Raw genomic sequence first — 14815 nt, 5'->3', positions numbered from 1 at the left:
ATGATATGTGTTTATATTTATTATAGCATTTTTTACATGACAAGCATATGGGAGACAAAAAAAATCGATATATAATCATCGACATTATAAAACTGACCGGAAGCAAGAAAAGATTTTGAGTACTTTGGAGAAAACAACAACAACAACAACAACAACAACAACAAAAAAAAACTTATGACCAAAAAGCAGAATTGTTTACAGACTTATGCCTCAAAAACATATTTCTAGATGCAGATCCTTCAATAGACACAGGTTGTTGCAGTGCCCAGAGCATCAGTTCTGAATGCAGTGAAGGAAATATGTTACATTAACATTAAATGTCAAATAGACCATTGCATCTCTTCTCACTTAATATATTCTGTGGCTTACTTTCTTTTAACGGCACTGTGAAATGGCAGATTGCACTCTGCAGAACAAAAGAGAAGGGAGTCAATTTACCATTCCCAACAAACACGAAGTGACCCAAACCTTCACAGTTTTGCATAGGCAAACCTAAATGCAGCTGTGAGGCAATTTGCATTGATGCATAAAGATGAGCAGCATGAGATATATTATTGCTTTGTTTTTTTGTTTTGTTTTTATTCTTATTATTTTCTAGCATTATCAGAAATAGCATCGAGAATGCTATTTATATGCCTAGGTAGAGCATTTCAAATCAGTGACTCTGCTATTAGTTTGCTGTCTTTGCAGGAAGCAGCTCACTAGGTTTCAGAAACAGAGCTTTTATCACCATTCGGTGATTTCGCATGAACGCAGACCTGCTCTGTTTTAGCTTCCAACTGCAATAGGTACCTACGCCTCACATCTCCGAGCAGATATAAGCCAAAATGGCATCCAACAGCACATCTTCTCTGACACCGGTGACATTCTGACGTGTTCATTCTGCAGAGAGAACCTCTACAAGGTGGTCTCCTGGGAATGAATGTAGTCGGTTAGCCCAGAGTCAGTATTCATCAACAGCCTGGCTTCCTCATCCATGTAATGATTGTGGCATATAATCTCACTTGCAGAAGGTGGAGAAGCTACGGTCGATTTGGAGTCGCTCAAGTTTTCTTTGTCAGAGTAAATCTGTGCTGAAGGCCATGATGTAGGAACCAAACACCTCAATTCCCTGCCAGCAAGACCTGGCAGAGCAAAGTTGAGCTACCTTGCTTCAAATCCATTCAAATGTCTAGAGCTAGCAGGTTCTCCTATGAGGTTGAAGGACTTGAATACTCCCTTAATTGAAACAATATATAAAACATATATTTATCTATTAATGAAACCTGCTCAAAAACTGCTCGAAATTCCAACCACATATGTCTTATTCCTCAACGGTCTTTAACTTCTGATGAGCACTCGTTTAATGACATCATCTCTCGTCAGCTGTTCATTGAAACAAACATGCTATTGATTTTAATATGCATTAATTACCACTATGTGATTCCCATCCTCCTCGTCTCCGACCCCCCCCTCTAGTCGCTAATTGTGTTGCCTTTCATCGGTGCCCTTTCAGATTGCGTTGGCATTTTTGTCACCACCCTGCCAGTTCTCATTCCGATCTCAACGAAGCCCCACAGACTGATTTACATGCATCTGCAGTCTCGTCGTTCCACCTCAGAAAAGATGGTGGGAAGCAATCCGGGAGAAGCTATTCAGATGAATAGAAGTTCAATCATTGCAATTGATTCAATTTCCCAAACACTCGAGCACGAACATATTCACTAAACAAAAACACTGAATATGTCTGTGTTCAGATTAGCATACTAACATACTACTATTAATATTTCTACCATATAGCATTCACTGCTGCCTGCACTTTTCTGTATGGATACACTGCAGTAAGCCGAACACACTGTACAGTGCACTCCACTCGACCTGTATGATGAATGAACTGGGATTAAAAACGCAATCTATGTAAACTGAATTAAAAATTCTTGAAAACACTTTCAATTTCCAATTTTAAAACTAGATGCTACTAACATGTAATGTAATGTGACACGTAATGAAGCATACTACAGTTTAACTTTGAATAATTTCAAATTAACTCTCATTTTGAAAACATTTTTAAAAGAAAAAGTAGGCTGTATAGAGTTAGTAAGTGTAAGGCTAGTATTTCATAACAAACATAGTCTATTTATTTTGGTTTTAAAATATAGGAGTGTATGTGGACATTAGCAATGGCTAAATTAAATTATAGCATACTACACCAGAATGGTATGAACAGCAGAAAAAAAGAAAAAAAAAAAAGAATGCAGCAGTTGGGTTCTAAAAAGTCCCATGTAACTTATGATGTGAGTTATATACCTGCTGTGAGCTTGTTATATTTTTTTAATAATCAGAAATTCTTGATGAAAAACTACATTACCCATGACTCTGCAGAGAAATCTCCACCAATCAAAAAATTGCGCTTAAAGTACTCTATACCATCCACCTACTTCCCACTTACTTATCTTACCATCTGCCTACTTCCACTGCAAATGACATTTCAAGTCAGTCTCTCTATGTTTTCTTAAATATTCAACACATTCTCACTCCCAACTTGTCACATATTGACACTTGGTCAGGACCCCTTTGGCGTCGGTTTTTGATGCTCAAGGTACCCCTTTAGTGTCACTTTTCGATATGCAGGGTCCTCCATTATTTTCAGTTGTTTGTCTTAATTTAATGGTTTGCATGAATTTGTAAAATAATAATAATAATAATAATAATAATAAAATAGAAATAATTTTATATAAATGTATACTTTCATTGGAGAACCTAACCCCACCCCTAACATAAACCAACCCACTTCTGAACAATATAAAACAAGTAACAGGCAAATATAAGTGCAGTCATGGGTATTTATTGCAAAAACTGACCATAAACAAGCAGTATAAAAGCTTTACAAACAAGTCCGTGTTTCCATTCCAAGTCTTCTGAAGCCATATGATATCTCTGTATGAAGAAGCGAGTAAAACATAAGGTTTTAATCACTGAAAATGATCCCGCTCTGTTAACACGCTCACATCACATCTCACTCAAAAAGATACTCCCATAGCATGATGCAATCGGTTAAAAGACACCCGAGAGCCAATGACATTTCACAACCAAGGCTGACGTAAGACTTCTTCTGGCGGCATTTTTTTAATTTGCGCAGAGAGCAAAGACTGTAGCACACAAGATGGAGACCGCGACTGCATCTACTCCTTTCACAAAACAATCGTCGGCATATTGACCCCAAGGGTTTCTTATTTAAATCAATGGAGGAGCCTGCACGTCGAAAAGTGATGCTAAAGGGGTACCCTGTGCATCAAACCGCGACGCCAAGGGGTCCTGGCCAAGAGTAAATATGTGACGAGTTGGGAGTGAGGACGTATTGAAATATTTGTATGTATATTCATATTTTTCAATAAACATGTCGGTAACAGTTTAGTATAGGGACCAATTCTAACTAGTTGTAGTTTAATAACATATTAGCTGTTTATTAGTAATTATAAACCACATATTATGCATGAACATATTCTACATCATAATTCCTACCCAATATCTAAACTTAACAACTACCTTACTAACTATTACTAGCCTACTTAATGACTGAATGTAAATGTAAACTATTAATAAGCAGCGAAAAAGTTGTAGCTATTGGTTTGTTGATGGCAAGAATTTGACCTTAAAATAAAGTGTGACCAATATGTCTTATAACTCTAATTAACATATTTTAATCAGTGGTTTAAATCAGCACATTGTTTTTTTTTAATTTGATCATGGAATAATCCTTCATGGAATTGAAGTTCATTACCTCATTATAGCTATAAATACAGTATACAGTCTTCTGACTTTTTGCCCATATTTCAGATTTTTTGCTTCAAATTAAACTTTATAATGTTGTCACCTCATAGTTTTTTTTTTTTTTTTTTTTTTTTAACGGTTTGTATGCGAGGAGTATGCAGTGTCTTATTCCCTTCAATGCCTGACTGAAGAAAAAGTAGACTGTTATTGTTATATATTGTTCTAGCTAATCAAAAGAGCCAGTTAACCAGTCTTAAACAGTTAACGCTATGCTAAGCTAATAAACTATGCTCTTAGATTTCTAATCAAAGCCTAATTGAAACACAAAGAAAGATAAATGTTTAATCTGACGCTTTTAATTCTCTGACATGTAATTTAAAAGACAGTACAGTAGCATGTTTTCATGAATAATAAGCAATTTTTTATCATCAGACTGTGGGAGAAAGGATCTTACACATCAACAGCTATTTGCTAGCTTTGCAGCTAATGTGTGTTAGCATCTTGTTTGACTGTTTCAAGCTCTCCAAACATTATTCTGTATCTCTCCTCTCTGTCTTTGTCTATTACCGGTGATCATACCTTTATTACCTTCATCCTTGACTGACTTTTCTTGGCAAGGATGTTGTGCGCTAACGCTAAAGTGGGCTGAGTTAACCAGGCGAGGAGCGCAGTATGGCCATAGGGATCAGTTTCTGCCCACGCATGGAGAGCGCTAGCAGCGGCCCAGTAGTACCCTGAACTCCATCTCACGGAACAAGAGGAGTGTTGTTTGACCGCAGCAGGACTGGCATATTGCTTACACCTCCTAAAGGGCAGGGGCGGGAGGGAAAGAGTGAGCCAGCGAGGGGAGGGATATTTGCTACACATCACTGGAGCCTGTAGGACAGCTTCCTCCTCTCTGAGGAACTGGCTGCGAATGAGAATCACAGAAGCATAGCTGATTAACAAACAGTACACAACCTTATCGTTCCCTACATTAAAGACATTACGGCGAAAAAAAAAAAAAAAAAACTTCCCAGACCTTTAATTATAGTACATCTCAATGCCTCTATAGTTTCCTAATCTTGACATTCATATTTTTGCTCTCATTATTCCGAGTCGTTTGCACATTTAAATGAGCATGGATGCACAACCAGAGTTATTTTTTGTTGCTTATTTGATAAACAGTGATTTATTCATCGTCAAACATCGAAAAAAGTAAAAATTTTCCTAATTCTTAAATTGTTGTCATTGTGCTCTGTGCTTAGAGACACATCCTGTTGCCAAGGATACACTCTTGCCAAAGCATTGTGGGACGTGAGCCAACAAACATTTTACCATAATCTCATTAAGAGTTGTTTTTCTTCTTACTATTTTCTACCTAAATTCATTTCTGGTAAAAAAAATTAAATAAATAAAAGCGTAATGCGCATACTATAAAGCACAAACAGGCATTCTGAGTATGTACAGTACGCCACATGCTGCTTTGTATTCCTGCGTGCAGTCGATAGCCTGACCCCCATGTGAGCAAACCACTAATGAGCCTTGTAATTAATACGCAGTCACCACTTACGAGTTGAAAGCCGCAATAACCACGCAGCCACCATTGAAACATCACTCTCAGTTGTCCTGGCATGGCTGTAATTAACACAACCCAACAGACACGAAGAGGAAATGGATTCTAAACCAATCCAGTCCGGTGCCAGCCCAGGGCAGAGATGATTAATGTCTCATTGTTTTAATCGATTAATATCTCGCTTAACATGGGGATGGCCTGGAGGGAGACTTTATTTATGGCATTTGATGATTTGGAGCTGTCAAAAACCTTTAATGGATATATTTGTTTTCCCTTTCTCCATCTTTCCTGATTTCTAAGTTTTATGGTTCCAGGCTTGACAAATCTTGTAAATCATATTGGTTATTTTTTATAGCAAAAGTGGTTGATCTATTTAGCAGCTTCTAAAAAGCAGAAATTAGGATTAAATGCCCTTTCACACCAAAATCAAGAACTATACAGATAACTACAATGATCCAAAATAGGTTAGCACTTTATTTTACGGTCCTGTTACTCATGTACATACTATGTACTTATTGTAGTGATTACAATAACTAGGTATTAACCCTGAAGCTACCCCTAAACCTAACCCTAGTACCCCAATGTAGTTACCTTATATTACCAGTGCTTTCATAGGTAGGTACGTAGTTAGTACACTGTAAGTGCACATACTGCAATATAGTGCATCTAAATTTAGTAATTTGATTATTATTTACATTTGTAGTAAAAAATCTAAAATTCTCTTAATAAAAACCTTTGACCCTAATATGAGTCAAAGGTTAGGAAATTTTGAAACCTTATCCAATGTTCATATTCATTTTTTGGAAATGTATGCAAATAAGTGCATATTTAAATAGATAATGCCTTATTTGCATATATACATATTTAATGAAACTGGCAATAGAATAAAAAAAAATATTTGCAGGTCTTAATGTAAACTATTATAGAATCAACTATAATCAAGTTATGATTTTTTTTTTTTTTTTTTTTTTTAAACCTAATCACCTCGGGTGTCTTGGCTTAAATACTCAAGCTCTTTAAACTAATCAAAGAGAATTTTGATTAGTTGTCAGGGTTTTTTGGGTTTTTTAGCTGAAAAAAGTAACATTCTGAAAATTCCCATAATATAATTTCTGTGTTGTTATCATTATAGTTTTGATGTGGAGGTTACTGCTCTCATAGAATTAGAGCAATTTTTTAAAACTTTTTTGTTAACTTATCGTCCTTAGTGTGAACAGAGCCTTAATAAATTAGTAAATGCAATGAAAAAATCAAGGTAATCATGGAATGTGGACAATTTTTCTTTTTAAATGCTTCTAGGCAACGTTTAATTACTTTTCTCCACAAATACAGGTACATACAAATAATAAGGATTTTAACTCCTTATTTTTACATGGAGTGTGGCTTGCTTTTGGTAATATTGAGTTTTTGTGAGTTTGTGAAGGTGACTAGTCCTTGATCATCAAAATCTGGTGCCCTGACAGGTGGGAGGACACACAATGCTGCCCATTCGCTGGATGCCGCCAGAAAGCATCATGTACAGGAAGTTCACGACGGAGAGTGATGTGTGGAGCTTTGGCGTCATCCTCTGGGAGATCTTTACCTACGGCAAGCAGCCATGGTTTCAGCTGGCAAATAATGAGGTATGATCATTTTATCGGTTTCCATAAAGAAAAACCCATCAAGAAATCTTATTTTTTTAGCTGTTTCCTAGCCCTCTGGCTAGCTTTGGTCACACGTTATTAGTAAACCACCACCACTCTATGACTGCCGTAGGCGAAAGCAAGGTGTAAAGACTCATTGCCTATATGAGATAAAACAATAAAAGCATAATGGATACAGAACGTCTTTACTGGACTAAAAACTGGATTTGGATTGTGACTCCCACAGTCCTGACAATTATGTAGCAATATGAGACACACTTAGTGCTAATTTTAGCGTAGATTATGGTGTCTGGTCAAAATAAATGAAGTCTTCTAGCAGGATGACAAAAGAGGTGAAATTAAACAATCACTGGCTGTTATATTAAGTCATTTGACAGATACTGTATAGACGGTAACTCAAGCTCATCTTGAGACATGACATGTTGAAATGTCATGTTGTTGGTGTATTCATCGCACACATATTCCCTTGTGTGACATGTTAATGAGGAACATCGCTGCTTAATTTTCGCTATTGTTCTCCATGTAACATTTCACAACTAAGCTTTGGATAAACTCCAAACAGCCGCACACACATAGAGATGCTGCTCCCAAACTATTCCATGTGTCTGAATAGCAAATATTATTATTGACTTTTTCACATAAATCTAATAATTTCCACTACTGAACTACTGTAAATGTTGTTATGTTACGACAAGAGCCTTATAACATTGTGTTCGCTGCTGTGACTGAACTGGGCTTTATGCATTCATTTATGCATTCAAAACAAAATTACTAAATATTCCTATGTGCAGAAAATGCTGTAGATTATAATAAGAGAAGAGAGTTGTTAATATAAGAGAAGTTTATGGGTGAATCTTGTGAAAGCTTATTTATTTCACTCCCAATTCAAGGGGGGGGGGGGGGGGGGGGGTGTTAACAAAAACCCAATTCAATTAGAGTTGAATTACTGAAATAAATGAACTTTTCCACGACATTCTAATTTATTGAGATGCACCTGTGTGTGTGTGTGTGTGTGTGTGTGTGTGTGTGTGTGTGTGTGTGTGTGTGTGTGTGTGTGTGTGTGTAAAATAATTAAAAAATTAATTCTTAATACGAAATTAAAATTATGAAAATAATAAATTATACTGGTTACATTGTTAAATGCCCATATAGTTATATTGTTATATAATTACAGTAATGATTATCTAATAAGAATCATCATTGGGAATAAAAGCAATTATAAATTGGACAAATTACAATTAACAATAAACCTAAAAAGATTAACGTTTTCTATGCAAAATATATTTTGAAAAAATGAATGTATGTATAGCTACATTACAGTGATATATACAATATATACACACATTACAATGAAAGAAAACAATGATAACATTTTTAAATATCCATGTACTGTATATACAAAATCAAAGAATTACAGTAATGCTAATCTAAAAAGTAATAACGTTGTGAATGATGGCAATTATAAGTAGAAAAAAAGCAAACAATCATAATCGTTCTAAGAGTTATTTTATTATATAGTAGTTATATAATAGTTACTTGTAAAAAGTTGCTAAAATATGTTAAATATTATATTAAATGCTGTCAAATCAATCACATCAAAAATAATAATTTGTTTACATAATATGAGTATTTATATAAATATTCATATTTATATATGATATATTTTATAAATAAATGTAAAAATATATGACATGTTTCTTAAGAAATATATGTTATGTGAGGGGGATGTTGATATATATAAATTCACACAGAAACTCATACACTTTACAATTAAACTGAATATGAACACACACGTTATGTAAACACAAACTTTTATTTTGGATGCAATTAATCTCAATTAATCAAGTTGACAGCCCTAATAATATAAATAATATATATTTTCATGAGATTCACAGTTATAAACAGGAATCAGTAGAGAACAGGCACCAGTAATATAAAGCAGAAAGTCTATGTGAGAAAGTGTGTTCTGTTTTTCTCTGCTGACCAAACAGCTGGATCTGCCCAAAATACTTCATTCCCCACTTCAGATTCCCAAGCTGTGAAAAGTGAAAAAAAGCCACAGTGCTTCTCTCGAAGCTTCAAGTCACAGCTGGTTTGAGCACTATTTCACACAGACATTATCAATATCAACTCAGCGAACCATAATCTACAGGTGCTGTGCAATTTATGAAAGAAAGATGTGTGTTTTTGTATTTTGCACTGAAGGGGCTTGAATAGCAATCACATGCACTGCTTCATATTCTGTTGCCAGAGGGACGGTGGCTACTGTATTGGATCAGAACTTATGGTGTCATTTCTGCCAGTGGAAGAAACTAAATCAAACTTTCAGTCGATAGAACATAGACAGCCACTAGCTAGAGTCAGTGCGGGGAACCCGAGAGACCACAAACAATCATCTGTCTCTTCTAAAAGTCGATACGAAGTCATCCACAGAGACAAATGTCTTGAGTTTCATGAGATGGTCCCATTTTGCGTATCATAACATACAGGCTGTAGATGGTTTCTCTACAGAAACAGGAAACTGGTAAATGAGAGAATAAGTCTGCTGTACAAAAGAAACACATCAGACAGTTCTTCAGACCAGAGGTGGTCAGAGTACCCAAAAACTGTACTCAAGAAAAAAATTAAAAGTACTTATAGAAATATTTACTCAAGTAAAAGTAATAGTTACTTGAGTAAGAGTAAAAAAGTATTGGATAAAAAAAGTTCTCAAGTAGTTAGTTACTAGTTATTTTGGATCATATACTGCATATCTATAGTCTGTTTTTATTTAGATATACTGTACACTCACTGGCCACTTTATTAGGTACACCTTGCTAGTATCGGGTTGGACCCCTTTTTGCCTTCAGAACTGACTTAATTCTTCATGGCATAAATTCAACAAGGTGTTGGAAACATTCCTCAGAGATTTTGGTCCATATTGACATGATGGCTTCACCCAGTTGCTGCAGATTTGTCGGCTGCACATCCATGATGCGAATCTCCCGTTCCACCACATCACAAAGCTGCTCTATTGGATTGAGATCTGGTGACTGTGGAGGCCATTTTAGTACAGTGAACTCATTGTCATCTTCAAGAAACTAGTCTGAGATGATTTGAACTTTGTGACATGGTGCATTATCCTGCTGGAAGTAGCCATCAGAAGATGGGAACACTCCAGTCATAAAGGGATGGACATGGTCAGCAACAATACTTAGGTAGGCTGTGGCGTTTAAACGATGCTCAATTGGTACTAAGGGGCCCAAAGTGTGCCAAGAAAATATCCCCCACACCATTACACCACCACCAGCAGCCTGAACCATTGAGGCAGGATAGATCCATGCTTTCATGTTCTTTACACCAAATTCTGACCTTACCATCTGAATGTCACAGCAGAAATTGAGACTCATCAGACCAGGCACTTTTTTCCAATCTTCTATTGTCCAATTTTGGTGAGCCTGTGCGAATTGTAGCCTCCGTTTCCTGTTCTTAGCTGACAGGATCGGCACCATCTGATTCAGGGTTCGACATTTTGTGCGTTCAGAGATGGTATTCTGCATACCTTGGTTGTAACAAATGGTTATTTGAGTTACTGTTGCCTTTCTATCATCTCTAACCAACCTGTCCATTCTCCTCTGTCCTCTGACATCAACAAGGCATTTTTGTCCAGACAGCTGTCACTTAACTGCCACTCACTGGATATTTTCTCTTTTTCAGAACCTTCTCTGTAAACCCTAGAGATGGTTGTGCGTGTAAATCCCAGTGGATCAGCAGTTTTTGAAATACTCAGACCAACCTGTCTGGCACCAATAACCATTCCATGTTCAAAGTCACTTATATCCCCTTTCTTCCCCATTCTGATGCTCGGTTTGAACTTCAGCAAGTCATCTTAACATCTAGATGCCTAAATGCACTGAATTGCTGCCATGTTATTGCCTGATTGGCAATTTGTGTTACCAAGCAATTAATTAGGTGTACCCAATAAAGTGGCCACATCAAAATGTATGTTATGTAATTTATTTCAGTGATGCAAATCAGAATTTTCGTCAGCCTTTACGAAAGTCTTCAGTGTCACATAATCCTTCAGAAATCATTCTAATATGTTGATTTATCATCAATGCTGTTCTCTATTCATCAAAGAGTCCTGAACAAATGTCACAGGTTCCAAAAAAATATTAAGCAGCAAAACTGTTTCCAACACTGGTAATAAATCAGTATATTAGAATGATTTCTGAAGGATCATATGACTCTGAAAACTGGAGTAACAGCTGATGAAAATTCTGATTTGCATCACTGAATTAAATTATATTTTAAAGTATATTAAATATGTGTTATATATATATATATATGTGTGTGTGTGTGTGTGTGTGTGTGTGTGTGTGTGTGTGTGTGTATATATATGTATATATATATATATATATATATATTTATATATATATATATATATATATATATATATATATATACACACACACACACATACATATAATAACCTCTGACACGGAGTAAAGTGAAAACTCCTCACATGACCGCTACCGAAATCGGAACATAATGAAACAAATGCACAATAACAGATCTTCTTCTGTCTGTTCTGCAAAATGTAAACAAATGTATATTTCTGCAAGCATAAATATTGTGAAAAATATCAATATTAATTGAATCTAGGCAAAGGCATTCCTCCTGGAACAGGTCACATGCCGCTGCGCAGCTAACGTGGGTTTGGCGGGTGTTCATTTCATGTAATTTAATGTATAAATTATGCATTGTATTTAATGTACAAGGTTCTTGTACAACATACTGGTAATGTCATAGTGATATTGTATACTGTATTAGAATGTAGCCTGTGGATCCTTAGACAGCACATGCAGTATTCATCTAATAAAGATCTTCATAGCTAGCAAACAATAGCCTTTTCAGATTTGCTTTCAATTTTCTGTAGATCCAAAGCCATGTCTTCAATGCTCTCGATGTTTTTAAACTTTCTGTTACAACTCTGAGTGAGAACTGCTTCAGATGACTCAGCGTGTGTGACAGGAAACTAAACGACTCATTCAAACTGATTCGCAAACCAATTCACTGGTTTGCCAACAGGTTTGATCAAGCCTTTGAACAGAATTAATTCAAAAGAATGTATCATTCGCGAATGGGCATCACTCATTGCCCAGAGAAAAGTAGATGGTTCGATTGGAATAAATTGAAGCATTTTAAACTTGTATTGCATTAAGATAAAGTAATGAGAGGAGCGTCGCCCATAGTAACGAAATAAAAGTACCATTACAGTAAATTTAAAACAATCTTCACATAAACCCATTGTAATAAATGTCATATTTAGCTACCTGTGCCCCTCAGCAGAAATATACAGAAATTGAATAAAGTTATCAAACACTAAATTCTAAACTAAATACAGATGAATCCTTATAGCTATAAAAGTTATTGATTTCCTCTTTTTTTCTTTTGTTCTTGATGAACAGACGTCACAGCTGCTGGTTATTAGCGTATTTGCCTGCTATTGCAAGAGCTGCAGCTGTTGAACGTAACGCAGATCTGACATGCATCATATTTGTTGTTAAATAATTTTAACATGTTAAATTGAAAAAACTAATTGCCTGTGTTAACGCACTAATTTTGACATTTTTTTTTTTTAGTATATAAATACTTACAGGCCAGGCTTTAAATGCAATGCTCAAGTTTATAATGTATGTAACAGGAGTCCTTGGCCTAGAAAAGTTTGAGGACCCCTGCAATAGAATATTTGTCAAGTAATTCCACTCTCCGTCCTCCCCGTCTTTGCAGGTAATCGAATGCATCACACAAGGACGTGTGCTGGAGAGGCCACGGGTTTGTCCTAAGGAAGTGTACGACATTATGCTGGGATGCTGGCAGAGGGAACCACAGCAGAGGTTGAACATCAAAGACATCCAGAAAATTCTTTATGCCTTGGGCAAAGCCACACCTGTCTACCTGGATATCCTGGGCTAGTGTTTGTTGGGAATATGTGTGGATGTCTGTCTGCGTCTATCCATCAGAGGAACGAACAACCTGGGATTTACCCAGAACAACACTGTCAGACACCTACAACATGGGGATGGACTTAAGTGCCTGCTACTCCTTTCGATACACTGGATAACAGTCTTTAAAAAGCACTTTTACATTTTGTTTACCTGCATATAAAGATGTACAGTTCTACTGCAAGAAGAGGAGTTTCTTTTCTCTATTTCTTTCATTTTTCTTTTTGTTTTGGTAAGAACAGCCTACTTTTAAACTCTAAAAAAGGAATAATGGAAAATTCCCCCTAAAGTATGAAAAAAGGTTTTTTGTTTGTTTGTTTGTTTGTTTGTTTGTTTGTTTGTTTGTTTCCGGACTGCTTGAGAACTCACCCAGTGGTTACTTTTTTTTTTTTTTTTCATTTTATAAATATATATATTTTTAATTAATTTTTCTTTCTCCAAGTGTGGATGTATGCCATGTTTCTAGCTAAGGGTATATCGCCTTTTGGATATGACTGCTCACCGTTGCCATGTCAGATGATTGGCAAGGACTTTTTTTTAAAAAAAAAAAGCCTTACTGCGCTGTGATTGGCTGGATCTTCTCTTTGACGCTACAGGAAGTATCCAACAGGGCTTTTAAATATTCTGAGGAGCTTTTTAGTGAATGGATTAACTTGAAGGAACCACCAATCAATACAAAGGAGTTTATTTAAGAAAAAAAAGAAAAAAAAAGAATGTATATAATGTAAATTTCTGTGTCACAACCGACAGTATGTTAACTTATTTCATTTCCTGATTAGATGATTTTAGTTCCTTGGTGTGCTGTTACGGTGAGTGAATTCTATAAATATTTTGATAATATTTTAATGTTTTTTATTTTTCCACATGTCCATAGAATGTATGTTGATATTTCTAAATTAGTTTTTTTTTTTTGATTATCCCCCTTGTTCAGTTTGAATGCAACCAAGAGCTAGAGAACGGTTAGCGTTTTCATGGTGGAACACGCCACAAAGGGAAAATTATGAGACGCAGCCTTGCTCCTTGTATTCCAGAGACCATTTGCTTCTGAAATGAATGTAACAGAAAAGGTAGATTTATTTCCCAAAGCAAGATCATACCCAGAAAATACTCGTATTCCATTCATTAACCCTCACTGCATTTATGAATTGTGATTATGCTTATTTGCAAACATATTATATCGTCCTTTCCCTTAATTTGAGTAATAAAAGAGAGATGGTTAAGCTATCTGGAAGAACTAGCATGTGCAAACTTAAATATTTATATATATATATATATATATATATATATTTATATTTATATATATATATATATATATATATATATATATATATATATATATATATATATATATATATATATATATATTTGCTAAATTCCATAAGAATAACTGTCCTTTCCTAGTTCAGTGACTCTTTCTGTACTACTTTCTTCAAAAAAAAAAAATATTGTAGCTGCTAATGGAGTCATCAAAATTTAACAGAAGAGAGTTCATAACAATGTTTTGGATTCTGTCTAGTAATAAATATTCTTTTCTCCCCATTGTTTTACAATAGAAGACTGTAAACTCAATCATAGGATAACTTAATTGTGTATTCAAGATGGAGCTTTCCTAAGACTAAAGGGCTTCTTTGGAACATTCTTCATTTATTCTGAAGTGACATTTGGATTTTATTGTAATGTGTTCTCTCATTCACTCTTACTCTCACAATTCAAGCTGATTCATGCCTCACATTCAATCTGATTAAAGACCAAACTTTTGTCCTAAGATTAATCTGTAATCACTGCACGTAGAGTAAATCAGCCAAGTAAACTTTAGTTTAGTTTTGGCTGCAGATGTGTGCAAATGATTCTTGACCATACAATCCATGACATTTCAAAAA

General features: G+C 35.4%; 1 protein-coding gene across 2 annotated transcripts in view; it reads left to right on the top strand.

Moving 5' to 3' along the window:
- Nucleotides 1-14200, top strand: part of LOC109110590 (NT-3 growth factor receptor-like) — a 241719-nt gene extending 227519 nt beyond the window's left edge. For both annotated transcript variants that reach the window (XM_042753532.1, XM_042753531.1), the window contains exons 16-17: nucleotides 6769-6927; nucleotides 12721-14200. In XM_042753532.1, the coding sequence (XP_042609466.1) occupies nucleotides 6769-6927; nucleotides 12721-12906 (345 nt within the window). In that variant the 3' untranslated portion in view covers nucleotides 12907-14200. The remainder of the gene's footprint in view (nucleotides 1-6768; nucleotides 6928-12720) is intronic.
- The last annotated feature ends 615 nt before the right edge of the window (nucleotides 14201-14815 follow it).

Source organism: Cyprinus carpio, chromosome B25 (assembly GCF_018340385.1).
Source record: "Cyprinus carpio isolate SPL01 chromosome B25, ASM1834038v1, whole genome shotgun sequence".
Lineage (NCBI taxonomy): Eukaryota > Metazoa > Chordata > Actinopteri > Cypriniformes > Cyprinidae > Cyprinus > Cyprinus carpio.
Note: the sequence above shows the minus strand (reverse complement) of the source record. Positions and strands in the feature narration are given on the sequence as shown.